Source organism: Acanthaster planci, linkage group LG10, assembly GCF_054643075.1.
Source record: "Acanthaster planci isolate LZ-2023a linkage group LG10, COTS_SCS, whole genome shotgun sequence".
Taxonomy (NCBI): domain Eukaryota; kingdom Metazoa; phylum Echinodermata; class Asteroidea; order Valvatida; family Acanthasteridae; genus Acanthaster; species Acanthaster planci.
The window spans coordinates 5,293,006-5,316,392 of record NC_141786.1 but is presented as its reverse complement, the minus strand read 5'-3'; the positions used below and the strand labels follow the sequence as shown (position 1 = coordinate 5,316,392).

The 23,387-nt window shown below is 44.3% G+C and overlaps 1 protein-coding gene across 3 annotated transcripts in view; it reads right to left on the bottom strand.

Annotated features, from left to right (window-relative positions):
- Window positions 1-23,387, bottom strand: part of LOC147797696 (transcriptional regulator Erg-like) — a 68,114-nt gene that overhangs the window by 34,193 nt on the left and 10,534 nt on the right. The window contains exon 1 of one of the 3 annotated variants that reach the window (XM_087142853.1): window positions 2,054-2,210. The exons of the other annotated variants lie outside the window; for them this stretch is intronic. Coding sequence (XP_086998979.1) covers window positions 2,054-2,170 — 117 coding nt within the window. The 5' untranslated portion in view covers window positions 2,171-2,210. Of the gene's footprint in view, window positions 1-2,053; window positions 2,211-23,387 lie in introns of those variants that run through there. 3 annotated transcript variants of the gene reach the window in all.

Below are 23,387 nucleotides of genomic sequence, written 5' to 3'. Positions count from 1 at the left end.
CCATTCAGTGTTGCAATGTGACAGCCGCAGGCTGTCGGGGGAGTTGAGTTCCAGCTTCTCCGACGGTTCACATCCCGTGAGAATCGGTGTCAAAAGAGCCACCAGATCTGGTCACAGTGATGTCATGCCACCAAATTACGCGTGCTCGTTAGGCCCTGCCTTCTGACACAGCTCTTCGGGAAGAGCCCAACAAATGGCTTCCAGGGAAGTATAAGACGGGGCCGTTCCAAATCATAGACAAACAACGCTATCAAATTCTGTCGGGTTTGGTTTATGGTGAAGGCCAAGTGTCTGCGTGAGCACACATGCAGCAGCCCCAGGTGGGTAACACAAGGACTGACAATCGCAAACAACTGATGACTTTATGGATTAATGTGCGCTCGACTCGAGCCCCAAATGTGTGAGACTTGTTTAAAATGGCGTATTTCGATGGCAGGTGTAGGCACTCGCAAGTGCAGACTTAGTTGAGGCGGTCCCTGAACTCATGTTTAGCAACCCGTGCGTTTCCGTGTCCAATAATACCTCGAAGGGGGAAGCAAGACTGGAAGGAAGAAATTACGGGACCATACTCACTGCTCCCATCACCGGAGTCAAAAGCATAATAACAAACGGCTGGGTGTCCCTCCTGAGTATCATCGCGATGTCGATTACTTATCGATCGTTTCCTCCAGATTGCGTCCACAGTGTTGAGCCGGTAATTTCTCGCGAACTCCCCTCCATGGCATTGCCAATGCTGCATTGTCGAGCCAGGGTTCTGGTTAAGTAGGGCAGGCTTCAAAAGCTTGTTTGACAAAACTATAGACCTATCCCAGTACAGAGGATTATGCCCTTGTTTCTTGGGGTGGGGCTGTCAGTGAAGGAGACATAATGGTAGACTTTTCACAGTATGTTAAAATCCTAGAAAACAGCTTAGAGCTTTCGAAAAAAAATTCTTCAAATCTGTCGGCGAATCTATATGTTTGAAGCTTGAATGTGACAATCTAAAGATATGGGGTAGACTCGGCAGACATGTATGCCCAAAAAAATCCGACTGAAGGCCCTGAACTGATATGTTTTGCATAGACGTCTATCGGGTACTCTTTCAGATTGAGACCGGAGCTTTCTCAAGTCATTTGAGAAGCTCCGTTAGAATTGTTTGGGAGAAATGGTGAAAAACAGTTAGGAAATGGTCCTCTTTGAATCGATAGCTGATGTCAACTACAAGAATAGAAAGTGTTGTTCAACATCTGTAATGTAATGCACAGCATAACCAGTCCGATTTCAACGCCTGGGTATATCTTGGGTGGATATATAATGCACGCTACGCAGGAAATATGCACATCCTGTGTAGAATTGAGCTGCCCGAGTGCATCGGAAACTGCACGCAAGAAGCCAGCCAATTTGACCTTACAGATTCCCAACCCAATGGATTGTTGTTACAACAAAGGAAGTCGGCAAGCCCTCCCCAGAATACGCTTCATTTACTCTCTCCCTCTTATTCTCCTTCGCAAAACGCGTGACATTCTGCGATCGAACTATTGTAGTGTCCTGCTACCACTTGCGTCGACATTAATGTGGTGTGATTGAGCACATTAGCCCAAGAAATAGCTTGTCCGCAAAGGGTCTGGTTAGTTTAGTATTAGGTACTACGGCAATGGCGTAGCTAGGATTTTACTAGTGGGGTATAAAGGGACAGCAGCATTTTATGGGGGGCACCGACTTCCCCTGAGTGGTGGGAGGCAAGTTTTTGTTAGGCCTTGTTCAATATCCATTGCTCCGTTTTTTCAGGGGGGGGGGGCGGGACTTTGTGGGGGCCCAGGCCCCCCTCCCCTAGCTACGCCACTGCACTACGATTACGATAAAACTAGGACAAGAAATGCCTACACTATCTGATATGTTTATTGATTACTAGTACATAGCAGAATGTAGGTAGGACACTCAAATGTGGAGGCTAATAAAATACATGACGAAATCACAGAACTGAAAGGGCGTTTGCTGTCTGCTTGGTCTGACCATCTTTGGTTGAAGACCGCTGCAGGTGAAATTACGAAATCCCCATAGATGTGGCACTAACCTCCGTGTACAGACACGCATTTAGGCATCGGTAAGGAAGCGGCGGTAGACGCCCAGCCACACCCGGATGGTAGACACACGAGAACCGCCGGACGGGGGAGGGGTAGACTTGGTACATGGTTGCCCGTAGCACGGCGGCATAATTCTCCGCGTTTCCCCCTGCCCGCCCGACCGGGGCTGACCGCCCCTCCCTCGACTGTCTAGTCGGTGCTTTTTCCCCCACGACGTTTCCAGCCGGCTCTTGCTGTGGGCGGCTAACCGTCCACTCCGCGTCCGACGTAAAGAGGGTCCGTCACCGTTTCCTGTCTCCAGTTCAGCACAAGAGGTAGGGCCTACGTTGATCAGAGAATGGACGTAGCAAGGCGATATCGCGCGAGGACTGATGCTACGACTGCGCGCCAGTCCTGCGGCGATTTCGGTTTATTGCGACGCGACTGTCTACGATAATCGTCTTGTGGGACGTTCCACTGCAATACGGGATATTTATCACACTGCTTGTGTTTCTTATCATACTGTACACATTAATAACTTCACGGGTTTTGCTGTGGGCACAAAAGTGACATCACTGCACCTTTACAATGGGAAACACTATGCACGAGTTGCAGTCAGTGTTCTATTCCTTCTCACAAATCTCACAGATTTGAATGATTGCGAAAAAAATACAACTGCTTCCATCATTTAGAGTTGCCCCACCGAGTATGAAATACAGTGACGAAGGAGTGATGATCGATGACCTGATGTAAGAGCTTCAGAACTAAAGTGTTTAGGTGGGGATAAAATTTGTGCCAGAAAAAAAATACTCCACGAAAATAACTCGTATAATATGAACCAGATTTGTTACTACTGGATAGTCTTTACTGATGTTGGATCGCTCAGGTCGCATCAAACTATTGACAGACAACTATTGTAGGAGACCCCATACTTTCTTTAACCCTCGCCAATGCTTAATTAATATGGAAGTTGCAGAAAGCGTATCACACAAATTTCAACTCATCTGGTTCCTTAAACAAAAATGAGAAACTGAAAAACATCAATGCCAAGTGAAAGGCAAATGGACAAATCTCGGCGCCATTAGGTTGTCGTTGTAACGGAGCAGACGTGCCTCGCATCAGTGTGTTGGCGTGCCCATCTATCTGACATGACACCAGCTGACAACATAGGCATGTGGTTGTCCCCACACCCTCCTGATGGGAATCCACTAGAGTGGGCTCAAGGAGGATTAGATGCACAGCCCCAGCATTGGGGGAGTCGCGCTTGTCAAAGCGAGTTTCCTGCCCCCTCCGTCTTGGGGTTCGCCCAGGCATCCGTAGCTTGGGGTGCTAGCCCGGCCATGCGGTCGTTTTAAAGAGTGATATGGGGGGGGGTATATTTTCGCAATCAATTTCATGCACATAATCTTCCCAAACTTTACACGTAGAGAACAAAACAGAAACTGACCTAAACAGTACTACGTATACAATAAACAAGCATTAACGTATTTGGGCTAAATCGGACGTGGCTAGATGCATGCCTACTTAATCTTTGCTCTATGCTTTGATCATATTATGTTTGTAGCGCGCCTCTGACAGTTGATAGACAAGCGTTTGATGGACTACTTCTGCCTCCGCAGCCGAGACTGATTAGGTAACATGACAGGTTGGAGGCTTTTGATAGAAAGGAAGATTTATTAGCATTTTGAGTAGGTACAATTTACTGTACCCACTATAGCGATATATGGAATAGTCTTTTTAGAAACAATTCACGCTCGTCATGTAAATAATAAGATTATTTCTCAATATTTTGGTGTGCAGAGGACATGAGACTGTTTGGAATTACATGCACGTACAGGTCAAAAGCAGAGTACTATTTCTGGTTAATTTTGAAACCCACGGCAACTTCTAAGTTTCTTTGTTTTCAACTCGTATTTGAAAGAGAAAGCTTGCATGTCAAAGCTGCTGCACTGTAACCCAACACCTTTGAGGAAACGATCAAGCGGGCACACACTGTACTGTCACTGCTTTTCGCAAATAGACCGACCAAAATTGTGACAACACAAACCTGCTCTTAACTCATGTGCTGTTATAGTGGGGAGACATTTACATGTGTGGATTTATGTGTATGAAGGTTTTGCGCGGTAGTCATATTGCGTGCAGTCTTTTTTTTTCCCAAAGGAAGACCTCCTTGTACATACCCAGTGGAACAAAAGCACTGGCCTGCAAGATGGCAGCTATGCAATCCCATCATAGACTCGGTGAATAAACTGAAAAAAAACTTCATGAAGTGATGTGATTTTCTGTCTCTCACGCTCTTTGTTGTGTCTTCGTCTTTCAATGTGGGGTACAGAGGGGCATTAACATCTCATGGGGGGTGGTCAGTCGAGGAGGTTTTCTTCATTAGGGAGGGCAATAAGGGCATCGCGAATGAAGAGGGCGCACGCCCAAAAACCCTCCCCGTGTACAAGTACATGCCCAGGCGAGTGACCACGCGCCCGACAGACACAAGCCACGGGCAGCGTGTCTTTCGTCGGCCTGAAACCTGAGTCTTCATAACAAGAACAAACAAGTTGGCAGGGGGAAGGAAGTGAGCCAAATGCAACGGATTATGCCCCGGATTGATGCCCCCGTTCAAATATCAACAAGTTATTTTGACTTCGATGCCCACCATAAGGGAGTCGGAGTGCGCTCCTTTCCGGTTCAGAGACACAGAGGTGAACGATGACGATAACCATGACGCCCGTAGACTTGATTCAAGCCTGGTCATCAAACATCACGATGTGTTCTAATTGAAAAGTAATTATAACCTGTCCCAAGTGAGCGAACCTCGAGGCATCACATCATTCAATTACCTCACAAAGCACTATTGCAAATAGAAGCTTCAGCACACTTGGGAACGATTAGTTTTAAACCAAGACCGGGAAATTGGATGATCATCACAGAATACAATTTTGAAACTGAAAAGTGGTCCGCTAGTGATGCAAGAGAATGTTTCAGAAGTAAATTACGCCTGGTGTTGAAAGAAACAAACACCTGATAAATCAAAATTCTTCAGAGACAGAGTCCCATAGCTGCTTTCGATTTCCAAGGCCTGAACCTTATGTGAAACTATCACAAGGAAGAAATACCGTGAATTCGTCAGCAAACTTCAGAAAAAGCTGCAATTCCAAGAACGCCTCCTTATTACAACTGATTTGATTTCATTCAGTCTAGTTTTAGTCTTTCAGTACCTCCAATGCAAACGTCAAATTATGTTGTTGCGATTTCGAACGCGAAGGTTGTGTTGGTAAAGCCCACACGTACGCCAGCGTGTATAAGCCAATTTGCACCAACAACCCAGTTACGGAAGTTGTTCAGCCTATGGCCCCGTCTTTCGTTGAAAACATCGGCGGCGCCTGTTGGGGCCCGTCCAAGATGGCGGTCGAAACCTTTCATTAGCAACTTCCTACAAGTCCTGGGTGAAGTCTCACAACAGATTTGCAGGCTGTGCGAGACCGCGTTGTGTCACTTGTAAATGTCAAACAGTTTTCCCGTTTTACTTATTGAATTTTGTTGGCCTTGCTGGGATAATCAAATTTTATTCTCCAGGGCACTCTATAACTTTTTTATCTGCAGGTATTGAGATCAAACCAAGTAGTGGCAGCAGTCAACCCATAGCCCATGAGCCTCTTCTCATAGACCAACGCTAGCGACCAGTGCATCTGATGGTCCTATAGGATGATTATATAGGTCTTTTACCCTTGACGTCGACCTTTTACAATCCCTTGCAGTCTGCCATCTTTGAGGTCTCATAATGCCGCACGAACTACGGGAACTTTTTCTTGGCGTTACTGAAACTCTGTTTTGAGTATCATCCCGACTTCTGTGATACTATGGAGCTATAAAAACACAGCTCTGTGGTGATACACAACAAGATTTCGTGTCAGCAAGAAACATGAAAGGCCTTCGAGTTCCTATCTGACATCGTATCTATCTCTGCATCGGTATCGCCTAACAAATTATAGAACTTGAATCGTTGAGAATTGGGAACGATAATGGCTTCATTGTAAAGGACCTATACCCAAGATGCGGCAAGCTCACAGGACCCTTTGCAGATGGTAGTTAAGAGGGACATTGATCGTTAGCGTTCCCTGGGGCGAGCTTCTGCGCCCCTCGGCAGACATGTTACTTTTTAGGACTTTGAAGGAACTGAAACTTCTTTTTACGAATGAGAAAAGGAATTTCAATCAAACAAGCAAATAAATAAAAATCCCTGTCCCACAACCCAAGACCAGGATAAGTCACTCCTACCAACGAAGATTATCGTGTGCCTAAAAACAACAACAAAAACTTGTTTCATTAACGTCAACCTGATCCACATGACGATTAAAAGACGCTGTCAGAAAGCACTTGATTCCTTCTGTCAGTTACATGAGTTAGCAAATTGCAGAGCTTGATAATCAGTTCACGTCGGGTGACATTAACTTTATTTCATCCGAAACCACGAAACTATGATGTCATTTTGGATTTAGAAATGGTAAAGATGTTTGAGGGTGTTTTTCTTTCTTGGTTTCCATTTCGAAGGGAAATGGTTTGAAAAGCAGACGTATTTATATCAGCCGTCATTACAGGGGAGTGTTGACAGGTAGGCCTACACGGAGTTTTCTTCATTCATGTGATTAGCTCTTAACAAACCTTGGTGTTTGTTCTTACTTTTTTTTTAACTTGACCATTAACAGCTATAATACAATTCAAGAATCTTTGATAAGTTTCATCACGCAGCAAAATTTCCAAATTCAGCATCACCAACGGATTGGTTTCCAACATCTCACAAGGATTCTTTCACAATAGTTTGTGTGTAGCAAGTGTTTGAAACATAGACAACTCTTCCCGCTGCCGACTCTTTCCAGAGGCAACAAAATGACATACATTACGAGTTGTACCTAAAAAATTGTCTTCTATCATGTCAAGAATTCTTTTACTCTATTTCTGTGGAATTCTGAAATATGAGAGTCAGTTCCTCCCTTGAAAGTGCTTGCCAATTGAGCGCAAGTCCAGCAGCGTGTGCGAAATAGCAGCCTAACACATTGTCATCAGCATGACAATTCCAACGGCATTTGCTTACGGTGAACCAGGTGCAAACGATGCAAGCTTAGAGCTTGGGTTACGGGCGCGAACCACGACGCTGGGTGCTGCTCATCGATCGACGCCCGAGTCCGATTGTTGAAGGCATGTCAGATAACGTAGGCCCAACGTTGAGTTGTAGCCTTTTTAAGGGCGAATAAAACGCCATACTGGAAAAGAGAAACAATATGGCGCCAAAGGCAATAAAACGGTAAAATTGTTCGTGGGATGTTGGAGATACTGAACAGTTTCCTCTGGCGTGAGAAAGTTTGGTCACTGAAAGCGAATCGATCCTCGCAGTTTAAAGAACACGTGAGTTCCACAACCGAGAGAACACTTGGAACGCGACCGTTGTGTCTGCTGCCTCATGGCGTTTAAATCTCTTAAACGCGACGGTCACGTGTTTGTCTCAGATTTGAAGGTATTCAAATGAGCTGAGACGTAGCAGTCTTCGACCAGTGTTCATCCTGTAACTTGCGACTACATGTGAAAGGGAACCCGACTACTATGTTGATAAATACATGTAAACCACCACAGTGATGTTTCCAACCCCATGTCCAAGGGGCCGTGGGTTCCTTCAAAGGGTAAAATGCCACTGAGATAGTATGGACGTTTAATGTGTCGAATGAACGGACTGGAAAGCCGGACAATGTAAGCAAAAAAAAAAAAAAAAAAAAAAAAAAGAGTTCATGTTAATAGTCTACAGAGAAATATGGAAGAAGGGACACTGGAAGTAAAAACGACCCTGGATCCTTTGCGTTATCTGCTGGGGTTTGACGGACTGATGAGGCAAAACCAAAGACAATGATGGATCGCATCTCGTAACAAACATCGTAGAGAAACTGTGTGTATAGAGTTTACAAATTTGGTAACCATGGTAACGCCATCACAAGTCCTTTGCACTTTCCATTACTAATGGTGGTAAGCGTTGTGACAGCTGTCCACGGAGCCACTGTTACGTGACAGTCACTCCTTACAAAACAGGACACATTTGTTTCCACCATTACAAGGGGCCCATTCACTCATTGAGGACCATCCACTGCAACGTCGCTGGATTCGTCTCTGGTCGCAGCAGTGGTGGCGCTGTCACTAAAATGCGTGGATTTGTATTCAAAGTGGATCGATAAACTCTTGGTAGCAATGCAACCGCAGACACGACTCTACACATCATGGTCTTGTGATCAGTGGGTTTCCGAACTTGTGTTATCAGTGCTAATGCTTACCGTTCCTTCATTAGGACTGAAGCGTGCCAACAGTGATTGTATCAACTGACGTACGAAAATCTGCTCTACGCGAGAGCTTCGTTGAGAAAATATAATCATCCGGGTTGACTTTCAAATTTGTCAGGAAAGCGACTGTGACAGTTAGCCCTATACTGATACATGGACATGGCATTTTAATGCAACTTCCAGAGAGAATTCAGAAATCACAAGCATAAGAAACATGAAGCATAAGGTTGCAATGAAGAACACCCCCAAGCCGTAAAGGTTAGAAGACCCCTAAAAACATAAACCACGGTTTTTATTTTGCGTGTAAGGACAAAAGACAAAATTTAAACGGCTTCGCCAACAGCGATAACTACATATGTTAAACACCCCCCACGTACGAACACAAAAAAATGCCTAACCCCCCCTGGAAAAAATCCTGGATCCGCCCTTGCATGCATACAGTCTAACGATTTCTCTTCCAGCTCACAACCTGCCCTGGACCTAAACGACTTTCCTCCTCAACACCAGGGCAACGAAGAGAACTGAGACTCGGAAATGTTTTTTTGTATCCCCTGCCATCATTTTGCTGAATACTGGGACGGCAGGAATTAGGGAGATTGCACACATCACCTCTAGGGTCTGGCCGGGCTTGTTTGCAAGCCCGGGTGGCCACAAAGCGAAGCATAACACTCGGGGGGAAAAACACCTCAATATCCACCGCACATTTTGGTTCAATTTTGGAGGAGCTGCTAACAAGAACATCGCTACTACCTTGCCCCCCCCCCAAAAAAAAAGGGGAGCAAAAATAATACCCATGCCGTAAATCACCCCAGACAAAAATCGAGTCGCGGTCACTTCACTCGGAGTAAAAACTAGGGGCTTAATGATTGAGCGGCCAACGGTTATGGCAATAACAGGATGCCAGTGTTATTAGCATCTTAACGAGGCGCGAACTTAGTGCTGCAGTGCCCGCTACAGAACTCCAGGTACACGGCCACACTTTCGGGCTTGTTTTCCCCTAACGACCCCAGCCGGTTATGTATGGTCAAAGTAATGTTTTGAAACCAAAACATAAATGTTTAATTTCGGAAAATACTAATGAAAATGGTGAATTACTTTGTAGCATTAGACACTTTCCATGTTGAAGGAAAGGCATGCCATCAGAGATACGATAAAAAGCAGTAACATCTGTAACACCTTATAATATTAAGCTCAGTTCTTCGCAGAAACCAAGTCCACGATAACGCACACGCCACTTTCAAAGAACTTATCAGCACTAATGAAATATAAACTTAGTACATTTAAACTTTGGCTTTAGACGAGGCCAAATCTGTAAGCACCATTCTGTGCTTACTTCAAACGTTACCATGGTATCAACGTGGCAGTTTAAAAGCAGATAGGAATACCAACAGGTTCTCGTTTACAAGGACATTACGTATTTTTAGTTAATCTTAACAAGTGCACGAATGTTAATCACAATGAAGCCATACCGCAATACACCTGCCGTTCGACGATAGTACAGGAAGTCTAGTATTCAGTAGTCCAATCATTCAAAGCAATCACTTTGAGCAATGAGATGCATCAGTCCCAGGTCAACTCCTTGGATATGTCAAAACTCCCCAAATAAACAACAACCGTGTTCCCTCCCGTCACAAACAGTTTCCAATTAGTCTGACGAATGACAGAAGACTTCCACTTAAGACAATTCGCCTGTCGGCCTCTCCCTCCAAAACACGCAAAAATTTCGGTGGTGGAGTCGTTATGCAACTAGCCGAATTAGCACCGGTCGAGGGCCGTTTCCCTGCTCTTGTTAACGAACATCCCTTGTTTCTATAATTAGCCGCGGCCGCAGTTAAGGAGATAGACAAAAACAGTTCAGGGAAAATTGGGCCAAATTACGGGACAATTAAGTCTCGATTACGACCCGACCGCCCGTGTGATATTTTCGTCTCTGGCATGCAGGAAAACTTCCGAATGCAGCTGGGAAAAAAATACAGGCTGCAATCAGAGTCACTAGATTAGCATTGTCCTTGAATCAGCTTGGCAAGGACATTGAGTTGTTCTAGACAGAGAAAAACAACACTTTAGATTACCACTGCCGGTGTTTATTGTTTGAAGGCAGCACAAAATCGGGATGTCACATGACTTGACAAAAGTGGCAGATTTCCCGACCAACGCTGTTTTTGTCGTTATATTAAAACAAAGCTATGTCAATAAGTCATCCTGATTATCCCGGTACTGTGCACTAACTAGGGAAATCCCCTCAGTCGACCACTAAAGGTCGGGGTCGAAACAAAACGTATAAAGGCTGTAATCGGAATGCATTGGAATCGCTTGCCTGTATTCAATATCAAAACATCTTTGACGGTTGCCAAATCATAAGCTTCATTTGTTCGCGTACATCGACTCTGCAAAAATGTTGCATAGCATTATCCGCCCTGAGCAGAAGTGCACCCTCACCGGCGAAAGAAAGACAGATGGTACTAAGTTTTAACCGTTTTCTAGCACGTGTTCGGCGTGCACGCGAAGACCACATAATCTAGACTAAAATCGTTGCGCGTACTCAGCGTGTTCCGCGTCATACGCGCACAAAGTCACTTGCGCACCTATGCGGTGCATGAGTACTAAAAGACAATCAATTTCATTTCAAAACACGCCCTCCTTTGTTCCTGCTGAATGGATAGACCAAACATGATGCCAACAGTGGTGGCGACCTTCCTGCACAGTTGGTCTTTTACTGTATCCAACATGGCTGTCGCCCAGAATTTCCCCGCTGTTTGGTGAATATAAATGCCAATATTTATTTGTTTTTAAAACTATTAAGCCAAATAACACTGCATGCGAAATAACACAGATTCTGAATTTTCTTTGGTGAAATTTATCTATACAAGCTCGATGCCGGAAAGAGAAATCCAAACTTAGCAAGCATCGCAGATATCAATACATTTCGTCAACAGCACTTCACCATTTTTCACTACAAGAAAATGTAATTTAATTCGTTTCAAAATAGCAATTTGAAGAAGACGATTAATCTTAGACCAATTTCGTTCCTTCAAGAAAACGGAGGTGATAGGAACGAGAAAGACCCGTTGCCCTTTAGGAGAATCCACGGTTGCCAATATGGCGGATACTGACTGCTCGAGAGAACCATTTTGTTTCCAGACAGAACTGCATTCTTTGAGGTGGAGTAACATTGCGATTGTTTGCAGAGTTGTCGTTCGCGATGGTGCCTGGACAATGCGCTCCTAACCGTTTGGCCGACGGTAGCTATCAAGACAGGTGTTCGATGCCGAACTCCCCGTAGGCATCGCGCCTTGATATCCCATCAGCTCTGAATGCTGCTTTAATCAACGGTGCTAATCTGATGTTTTCCGGAATTCTTCAACTTAAACACAATGCACACGACGATAAATATTTTATTGCATGTATCTGGCTGAAGCAGGTACGGCAGGACCCAGCGTTTGAAGCGCAGCTGTACGGGAAATCGAGGAACTTTTTGCTTCGCTAGAATAGTTTTCTTGAAGAATAAACGGAAAAAAAATGTACTTGTGAATTCATGGCACTGTTGACAGCTCCCTCTAAAGCTGGAAATCCTTCTTACATGTCAATTGGAATGATTAAGAATGCAAAGTTAAAATGGCACTTTTGAGTTGTTTGGCTGATCAGATGGATGGTTGATTGCTCAATCGGATGGTTCTCCCTTCGCGTCTGCTTGTTCGTAAACCGCTTAGTTCCCCTTCTGTCTTCTGTTTCTTCTCGTGATGAGTGTTCAGGCCTTTTACGCTCTGTGTATAACCAGTGCAGTGCATTATACATAGCCGCATGATGTCCTCGCACGTTATTATCCTTAAACGCTCCTCCGACATTCCCAGTTTCCCCATGAACGAATTTTCCCCCAGTCGACTCCTATTGCCGTCATTCTGAGGACGGACAGGTGAGGCGGTGACAGGCGACTTGCGTGATGGGCACTTGGTTGCAATATTGCCCGCTGCAGCCCTCCGGCAGGTGCCGCTTCAAACGGAAGGACACCGCGGACTCTTCTTCGCATTATTTATTCAATAACCTGACACTACTGCATCTTGTTAACGGCTCCATCAAAAGAAGGAATGAGTTCCCTGTTTCATCGATCTCGTTTTAAAATCCTGGTTTGTCCTTCACTGTGGCAGTTCCAAAATGTACTGCAAACTCTAACAGCTCGTTGGAAAAAAAAAAGCTTTTAAAAAATAATCATCTCGTTAAAACTAGGTTTCCTGTCTTTTTGGTAACTTCTCGTCCCTTTTGGGGACATCTTGGGATAATGTTTAATTTGATTACAACGCGGAAGGAAAATGTGTGACTTTGTATAGCCAATTGGATTGTCTCTTTCAACACAGAAAACTGTGGTCATTTAACGACTTCTGTATAATTGCACACAACTGCAGAGTTGCCACAATTATTGATGTTGTTCTTCGAGGATATTTACCGTGCAAGCTAACCGCGTTACATATGTGACCTTTGCCTTTAAATTGGTTGGTATCCCACAAAATCTAAGACAATAAGCAGGAACTGAAAGGAGACATCACGCGTCCATCTGGGAAAATTCACACATCTGATGACCTCTGACACAAAGCTGGTGCCCTGAACCCACTGCAAAAATTATATCCATTAACGGCACATTGCAGGGTATTTAACTCGACATAAAAACGGGAAACGCTGGTTTCCGACCCCCGTGCCCACTAGGAGGAAGGCCATTTCAATGGTGTATTAGCGAAGCCCAAATGAAACATTTCCTGGAGCCTTTACCTGGAGCGCGATAAGGGCCTGGGTCCGCTGCAAGCAATGATGAAAAATTTCCCCTTCGGGGCTCGGGTCCGAATGGATCCAATTTAAGCGCAAGCGGTCGGTGAAGGTGAGGGAGCGCTCGCAGGTGCCCAGTCGAACGCTGATCGCGCGGGCCTGACATCAATTCGTAATGCAGAACAGGGGGTTTGATCTTTCCTGTGTGGGTCATGAGCGTCCCCTCACTTCACCTACCTCCGAGGCAATCGAATTGTGGGTAGTGTGCTCACCCATAGGGCAACCCAATTTCGCCATCAGTTGGCGAAATGCATTTTTACTGCATGTGCATTCCGCATTGTGCGACGTTGTGGGTACATTACCGATCAAGCGGTATAAACCACGTGAAACAGTGATGTGTAATGTGCAGACGACTACCGTTCGAGTAGTTTCAAAGTTGAAATCCGTTATTAACCGAGCCCTCATGCGTGGAGTGCAGCTAAGAAATCAAACTGAAGATGTGTCACGAAATGTTATCCATTAACACGGTGCACTTTCAGATTAACATACACTGAGCAGTCCAGCTGTATCGATTAATACCATCAACATATAGAACCCAGTTCAAGCAAGCAAGCAATATGGCATTTATTTCCATATCGGTGAAGATCAGGAAATTAAAGTAAACAATAACAGTACAAATATATAAATCAAGAAATTATCAGAGAGTAACAAAACAAGAAATACATAAGTAAGGGAAAACCAATATGGGGGCTTTTTCAGAAGCCGGGGGGCTTGTACTGAAAAGCCCTAGACAAAACAAACTTTACAGAGAGAACAAACAAAATGTAAGACAAAAAAAAACAACAACAATAACAGCAAGAAACTAACTTAGGGGGAATACCTTATGACGGAAATAAAAATAATGGAAAATGACGATAATAAATTTGGTACTTATATGACATTAAGGAATTATGCGGAAAGACATGAAAATTACAAAAAAGAGAGATAAAACCCACAAGAGTGTGATGAAAAGGTAAAATACATTAGGAAAGAAGGAAACTAAGCTGTGTATTGGGAAACTAAAAATAATTTGAAAGAGGCCTTGAATCGACCAAAAGACAACTGTGTTTTCAAAGCCTTGTAAACACCGTTCCACAAGCCTGGCTGCTGAGATCTAAGTGTTCTAAGAGTGTATGCTGTGCGGGTGAAAGGAACGTAAAGATTGTTAAGAGACCGAGCGCTGTGCCCATGAGTATCGTGAACTGCAGACAAGTAAGATGAAAAGATAGAAGGAAGAAGTTTGTTAATGAACTTATACATGAAAATGCCGATGTGAAATATGTCAATGTCAGTTAGAGTTAATGTGTGGGGTCTAGAAAAGAGAGGTGCAGTATGGTACCGAGGGTGTGAAAGTGTGCAAATTCTAATGGCTTGCTTCTGGAGTGTGATCAAAGGAAGCATACCTATAGCAAAACTTATATCTGTTAAACTGTTATGTCGTTTCCCACTCAAGACACATAACGAGGGACCAGGAGGCAGAAACAATGCTCATTTTACAATTCCTCACCTTCAAACATGAAGGTATCTCAAGTCCCGACGGCATCAAGTTAGCATGTAATGTCTTAAGCGGGAAAAAAAACGTTGCTTAGTAAACAAAGGTTACCAGCTAAAACTTTATCTGATTGTCAAGCTAACCAAAAACAGCTAAATACGATCCCAAAACAATATACATCACATGGAGTTTTGGCGGGTTACCTGATTTATCAAGCAAGGTTTTCTTGTGCTTAAACAAATTTTGTGCTCTATGAAATTAGCCCCTGCAGAGGGAGGTTTACAGTAAAAAACAAAACAATCAATAGTAAACAACACACTACAGAGACCAACGGGGCTTATACTTCATAAACAAGACACAGAAATGCAGCATTTTGGGAACGGGGAAAAATCGAATTATTGGGAGGGATGTTGTTAACCAACCGAAACCAAGCTTTCACCCGGGAGCGATCCTGTGATATCCTGTGCACAACCGAATTCCGCCATGTCAGAGGCGTGACAGATTGGCTAATGTGGCAAACTAAGCACCCACACATTAGGCTCCCCCTCCCCGAACTCTTTAGCATCCCAGCACCGGTAGCAATCAAATGAAATCAGATAATCAATTGCGCTTGATCATGATAGTGTTTTGATCTAACTGTCCAGATTTATTTTTTACTCAAAAGACAGGCCTTACATAGCCTTTGTGAAATGATGGTTTGTGCCGTTGTTTAGAACTTCCTGACCTTTGAGAGAATGAGTTATCGTTTTGTTTTTAACAGAACAGACACGCAGAATAAGTTCCCCTTGCAAACTAGAGAACTTCATGAGTGCGGCTTCTGTGAATGCTCATCGACATCCGATGAGGGCGCTATTTTGACGCGCGCTTGAAATTACATTATATGTCAATCACTCGGGGTTGTTATCGAGTCAAATCATTCACAGCCTGCGTCGCCCAGTTTGATGTCACATAGGTACTACAAGAAAAAACAAACAAACATGTATTCCGCAAGGTTAAAGGGAAATAAGAAAGATTTTGAAATGACAAGCTTTGCGCAGTTTTCGTTCCAGCCTCAAACCACAACAAAGCTTAAGCGTGTTTCCTTTATAATTTATTTTTTTACCGACCATTAGAAGTTGAAATCGACCATTAAATCTTGTGCGGTGTCGACCCTGTTCACCAAGGGGTGGTGCTCTGCCATTTCACCTTCCCCCACTAATCTACTGGACATCTGTAGAAAATTGCATCTCTACAAGAACTAAAATGTTCACAAAACTCATCTTGGTGTGCTGCTGTGTGCGGGAGGTTAAAACAAAACAAAACCCTTGGTACACGACCCAGGGGTTACAGAGACGGCTGACTTCACTCTCAAAGAGAAGCGGTTAGTTAATCGACACCCTGCATAACGATGATCAAAATATCAACGCCATCTCTTGCAGGGTGAAATTCTCACATATCTGCGAAGTGTTGCGTACTACCCTTCAAGAAGTGATATCACACATATTCGGAGCATCAAAAGAAAATCGCCTACCATAGTTGACCAATTTAAGTATACTGCATTGCACAGAGATAGAATACACCCCAGAAGGCTTCTGTCATCGCCGCCATACAGGACCTTTCAGCAATCCATTCGGTTGTCACAATCATTAATAAATCATCCATCGTCACCTTCCATCCAGTTGGCAGAGTAAAACGGTGGAATCAACGGCGAGAAGACGAAAACAAATATACAAGGACAGAAATGGAGGAAAGAAATAAGCAGGGATTTTTGCTGGAGGGGACGTGGCTGCTCGTGGACTGTCTGATGGTGATATCGTGAAGAGGGGCGGGCCAGGCCAAGCCACCTGGCCTCGTCTAGGCCCGGCGCGTCGATTTAGACCGCATAGGCTATCGTGCGCCGGTGCAGCGGGTCGTTTCCCGGCCAATGAAACGGGGGCCTGCTGAAAGACTCTCCCTGTGATTGATAAGGCTGGCGGTGCTCCACGCCGAAATAGGGCAGCTGACGGTGATGGACTCCAATAAAGAAACCCACTGTGCCTCGTTTCTTGAGGTACCTGGCCGGCGCGAAAACAACATCACAACGGATACGTTGTCGCGTTCAATCACCAGAAACCGTCTTGAGCAAGCAACATGTTTTTTCTTCGAGTGGAAAAGTAACTACTGGCATTTAAGATATTGTCGCTCACTTCTGTTGAGTATTGCATTTCCACCAGCACAGACAGGAGCCAAATAACAGGAAATGTGCACATGAAGGGTTAGGAACGGTGACAATGAAAATGACCTACATCTACGGGGTGAATTCTTCCCACAAGCTGCCCAAAAGTGTCCATTGGGAATTGGCAAGAAGCATTATGTCGGGCAATTCACTGACATACACTGGTTGCACGGATCGTGGGAATCCATGGGGAACAAGAAGTCATGTTTCGAAAACCAGCCCCAAAACCACAGATTGAAGACATTTCCATGCTGGGGCCAAGTTGCATCATATCCGTTTAGCGTGTCTTGTGCAGAGTCAAAATTGGGACTCTTTTGAGTAAACGTATCCAGCACACGCCTTTCTGTTATGTATCATCAAGTTGTGATTATTCGATAAACATCAAGAGTAATGGCTCATAAAAAAGCAACACCGTGCGATACCGGTACTCGATACCAGTGGCACATCTTAATTTGAACAGTTATGATATGGCTAACGCTAATGGTAGGCCTATAGATAGTGCTGGGAGGAAAAACGAAGAGCCTTCGTCCGACAAAGCCGTGAAATCCATTTCGACTGTGTCATTATTTCATATTATTTCTTACAATTATTCGTGGGTATAAGTTGGGAGATTATTGGTTGATCAACAAAAAAGGAGCTTCATCCTGTCATTGTCACCCGAGCACGTGGAGCTGAGAAAAGAAATTTGCCAATTACAGAAAATATTATTACGTTTAGCGAGAGCAGACAGCTTTAGTGTAAGTCAACAAACAGAATAAGAAGCCATTGGCACAGTGCTCGTCGACAGGTGGTACGCGCGCGTTACATGTGTCTTCGGCCAATAGGGTGTCGTGATTTGCCAAATGCCCGCGCGCGTAAAGCTGAAGAATATGCGTGTGAGTGCGATACCACCGCAGTAATGTCGACTGATCTGATTTGTCTATAAAGTGCGTAGTCTGCACAGCTCTAGACTGGTCCTCGACCACTTCTCAACAAAGTTCGGCCCTGGCCATAGTGTAGATGGGCGCAGTGCCTTACTAAGCTCGGTTGGAATCTGCGGCATCGGCCTCACCCCAAACTGTACATTGCAGACTGGGCCACAAAATGACGCGCCAACCCCCGACACAGGAATAGATTAAGGAATGCGCCGTGACTCATGCCACCAGAGATGTCGCCCCGCTTCCCCGACCATTACCGTTCATGTTCCCGTGACACTTCGCGACTAATCGGTTTGGAAAAACCACTTATTTCCCATTTTCCAGTCGTTGGTTCGAGTTAAGGTTCCGTGTAACCTACACGTAGCCAGTACCTCAGACGGTTGTGAACTTTTAGTAAAGGGGGGTTCACAGTGACTTCAGAGGGACAGATGGCTAGTCCCGAAATTGTCTTCCTTACAGTATGCCTAAAGAGGCCTCTACCAGTTGCACAGTAATTACCTAACAGTCGTCGCTCCAATCCTGTCCCTTCGGAGCATAAATCGAAATCCTTGTCTAGATTTATTGCACGACTGTTTGGGTGGTAAAGACTAACTTCGGCATTACCAAAATATGTGGACGAAAATCCAACTCACTGCGTAGATTAATGTCTGCAGTGTCAAATGTGTATTTATTTTTGCAGCTTCAAGAGTGGTAAAAAATGCCAAGCTGATGACTAACCACACAAAAATGTACACCTTCGGCGCATAGGCGTTTCCCATGAATTTGTCGATTTGAATCGTTCCATTGTATTCTGGGACCTGCGGTTACTGTGCAGGGAAGGAGGGTGTAGTCAGACACTCAACTTATGTATCTGAAGTTACAAGCGCGGCTATGTTTCGGGCTCCAAGTAGGCAACTCTGTGCGAAAATCAAAAATTAAAAACGTTTTTTTTTTTGGTTTCTTCTAATGACTACACGAGGTTTTGGTCTACTTTTACCCAGGTCAGTTTCACAGGAACGTTTGTGCAATCAGACATTGAGGAAATAATACACGTGATCAAATATTACATTCGTGCGATGAACGGTAGGCAGTTCAAACCCCTCTTAATTCAGGCAGCTCAACGTATGCACGATAGAAACGCACAGCATGCCTTCCGCTACCGTGCTTTCAAAAAGTCTCAGCGATCCATTTTGTCATAACAAGGGTAGAAATAGTTTGATGTCACGAGACAGTCATGTAAACAACTTAAACAACTAATAACTATGTTGTTTACAATAGCACAAAAATTTCCCAACTGCAAACCAGTAGGTTATATACGGTTCCTGTCTTCTCTATAGGGGGAAATTGTGTTTTCGAAAACAAAAAAAACCATTTTACTATCAGTTGATATCAGGCTCAAAATCATATGTTATGCCTAGAAGTAGCACAAGAGCCAATCTTGAGACGTGTACCAATTAGCAACTGCCACATTTAAACAATATCAACCGTCACAAACCCTGGTCAAGAATGAGTCCATCGACGGCTTTACCACACCAAAGCATTGCGACAGACCAATGTGCAGAGAGCGGGAAAGATCAAACGGCATCCATAGCAACTCGCCCCCAGTCACCAGCCAGCCGTGAGCACTGCTGCTTAACCAGCCACACGTGTCAACACACCTGGACGTAGTTCGAAGATACCGGCGAGGCAAACAAACTTCTTGCGCTCTGCCACGCTCCACAGGACAGATCTACTGCGAGGTGTGCCCCGAAGAACCTCCGAAGGGCCAAATCTGACGGGATTCCGATGTAGCAACATCTAAAAGCACGGCTTTGGGTTTGGGGCAACTATCGATGTGGATTCGTTTCAAAAGTGAAACAAAATGGCAATTGTTCTGACTACCAGAGGATGAAAGAAAACATAAGGAAGAAATCGTTACCACTAGAGGAGATCCCAGTTTGATTACAAAAAGAAAACAAAACTGTTGAGATCAGAATTGTAAACCAATCATGTGCATTCGAGGATCTTCATGTATCATTAATTTCATGAGCAATATGCTAGCAAAGGGGCAGCTCTTTCCAATTGCTGCTGAGCTCTCTCTCTCTCTCTCTCTCTCTCTCTCTCTCTCTCTCTCTCTCTCTCTCTCTCTCTCTCTCTCTCTCTCTCTCTCTCTCTCTCTCTCTCTCTCTTTCTCTCTTAATGTTTCTGAGAGGAGATCATCAACAGGACAATTTAGGTCGACAGAATCAGTGTTCACTTGAAATGAATCCAGAGTACTTGACTTCCTGATTTGGTGAACGGCACACAACTTCACCTTTGTTGACACCCTGCACCTGCGAAACAAATCGATCCTTGCCTTTTTCCCGGTCCCCACGAACTACAGAGGGGTCGGTCCGCATGACAGAGGGGAAGGCAAAGGAGTGACTGCTCGTTTGGAAACGGAAACTGTGTCTGCAGTTGAGACATCCAACCAACGTTATGATGAACGAGGCGGGGCACATCAATGGGAAAAATCGACGGTACAAGTTGAGAAATTTCAATAATATATGCTTGAGTCTCTTTCCTCTAATTCAACATTGACAGCGCGGGTCTAATGTGAAACCCTGGTGACAGTTCTGAAACGAAGTTGACAAGACCATTAGTCTTAACCGCACAGTCCCCCAATGTCTAAAATGATTTCCTGAGACTGGCACCAACAACATTTGCCGTCACACTGTACGTGTGGGAGGCTCTTCCCGTCAGCGCGCAGCCCCTCTGTTAATGAGCAATTTTGGCAATTCCATTTGCACGCGAAAGCGATCTCGCGAGTACATGGATGTTCGCGAGAAAAAAAAAAACGAAAAAACGTCCCTTCAACCCGCCGGGATACCTGTTGCTTCATTCGTGGGTCGAAATGGCTTGGTGGGCAGATAGTTGAAGCTTTTCACAATCAGTAAAGTTATGTTTCGGCGATGATCGACAATTTCCCAACAATTTATTTGGACGCAAACTTGCTCTCCTCTTTATTAAGTGCACCTGACTGTTTCGTAATAACTGGATAAAATTGAGATTTACAATTTTTCAGGAAAATGATTGAACAACCCTTTAATACAAACATTTTCGCTGCCGGGCCAATCAAAATTTTAAAGTTTTATGCAATACTCGCTCAGCGATCCCTGCAGTGTTCACATTTTTGCGAGACGAATGGTAAGTCTGGTTCCCAATTAAACGACCAACATTTACTAGGTTTCCTTCAATGCAAAGTCTGGGTTCCCAATTTTGGTCACACACATTTACGCGTATCTCTGAAGTCATTCGATTGGCCACTATTAGAGAGAACATGTCAATCAACCAATCACAGATAGTCTCTCACGAAACACATACGGCAGTTTTCTCGGTTAAGCTAACGAAGTCTAAATCTGCGATAACGAAATATTTGGGTGCACTTGACTGTTTTGCAACGACTTGAAAAGTAAAAACTTATTGCTTGGCTGGATATAGGACATATCTATCTTTCTCCAGTCAAGAAGATTCTGGCCCGGATTTGAAACCAGTTTTTGTACCCTCATTTTTACACACGAAAGCCTACGTTTTACGGCTAATATCCTTCAAAAGAGACCGCGAATATTCATATTTGTTACAAAGGACATGAGACTGATATCTCAACTGTTCATTTATGTAAAGATATTCCATTATATGCAATTTTGAAAAAGTCTACTACATAGCTCATTACATATGCATGATTCAGGCAGCCGTGCATACGTATGAAAGGAGCAGCTTTTACGGGTGCTGCGCGCCGACTGCTCCAAATTGTAAGTCACTCGAATAGACCTCCGTATACTGATGACGCCACACTCTGTTTACGAGTGTGCTTTGCCCGTGGTGCTCATGGATCGTGGGCAGTAATGGCTCCATAGGAAAGTGTACAAGTAAACATACTGATATGACATCATCAGTACAAGGGCCTACTAGATGACTGGGGTTGATTCCGGTGGACATATTTAGTGCACCAGCTGGTCCCTATACTGCGCATGCCCATGAGGAGCAAATCAAAGAAGCGCCACTTGCTGCTCGGTAGCGGTTATAATGCACAGAATTGCAATAGCTTGGCTATTATTAATAAGGTACTACTCAGTACACCAGCATAATCACCGTTCACGTTTTAAAAAACTCTCTCTGGTCTTACACGCAATTTAGTACCTTCATTCAGATTCATTTCATGACCCACTGAAATCCACAAGAACGTCGGCATGATCCACCTCGCCATAAAAAGTATACCAGCCACATGTTTTTGATTGATGGGAAATCATCCGGATGTCTCTCTGACGAGATTCTAAGAATTTCAAAGCATTTTGTCGTGTATCCATGACCCCAGGTAAGATAGATACGGATGTCTGATATCAGATATCAATGCGCTGAGTGATAAAGCAGGCTAACATCAGCGTCACATAAGGTAATGAAACTTAGCAACGTACCACAGTGCCATTTCCAGAGTTAACAGACACCCAGTTACACTTTTTTAAGCAAACAGCATCAGCAAAATAGTTCTTGCCCATTTTGCTCTCAGCTGCATTTGCTTCTCTTAATTACTGGAGAAACAGTGCCAAGTTTAACTTAGTGCATGAGGTGTCCAGTCTAACAGTCAATGCATTGTACATCCCTGGACCACAAGGCAAGGTTCTCGAATTTCATAGATGTATGAGTTTTCTGTTCAGTTCAATTGAAACGACATGTTTTCAGGTGCTTTTATGCTACTTTTCAAGTACTGGCCTTTCATGTAGGCGTAGGTTTGGGTACAAACCCACCAGGAAAAGTGTAATTGTCATTCTTTCAAAGGTTCCCAGAAAGCGCGGTGAAGCACTACGAAAGCTCCAAATTTTAGCGGCTACGTTAGTGATTATGAAAATGCCACCCTAATTGTCCCCTCGATAATCTTACCGACGAAAGACAGAAGCATTCAAAATGGGGGCTTCCTTTGACAATATGTCAAAGAGGAAAAGAAAAAAAGTCCGGTAGGTCTTTCAGGCGTTTAAATTCAGACGACTGTTACATGTTAATGTACTCCGGATGAACCACTGTGATTACCACGCTTAATGGTCAATGCATATATCCCATCAAAGCTGCCGACGTTTTTAATTTCACTGTTTTGTTGACGTTCGGCTGATCATCGTTCATAAATGTCACCGATTGAAGCGATTGTTCCATTGAAAATTTGAATAGTTTCCAGAATCGAAAACACTTCCCAGTGTAAGTTTCTAAAGTCAAAGAGCTCTGTCATGTCTGATCAATGAACTGATCGTCTGAACAGGGTGCGCTATCAGCACCCCGAAAAAAAATACAACGTGGTGCCCCTTCGTAGCCAATTTGCCTTCCACGGTTAAATGCCGTCAAAATCGGCCTTAAGAGACTGAGGTGGGATTAATGAAAGTTTGGCGCGGGGGGGGGCAGACGAGACGAAGCAGAGGAAAAGTGCTGCTTCATTGCTACGCATAGCTGGCACGGGAGCTCGGAAATCGGGGGATAATTCGGAGCCATCGCCGGTGCGAGCTTGTGAGAGGTTCTTGGCCTTGGGGAGGGGGGTTATATTTAGGTCAGCGCTGGGCAGGCAAGGATGTTCCAATCACGGGCCAGAGGTGGAAAAATCCGGGGGTTTTAATTTCAATTTTCGGTAGGGTTAGCCTGGCTTTGGCCGTTGAC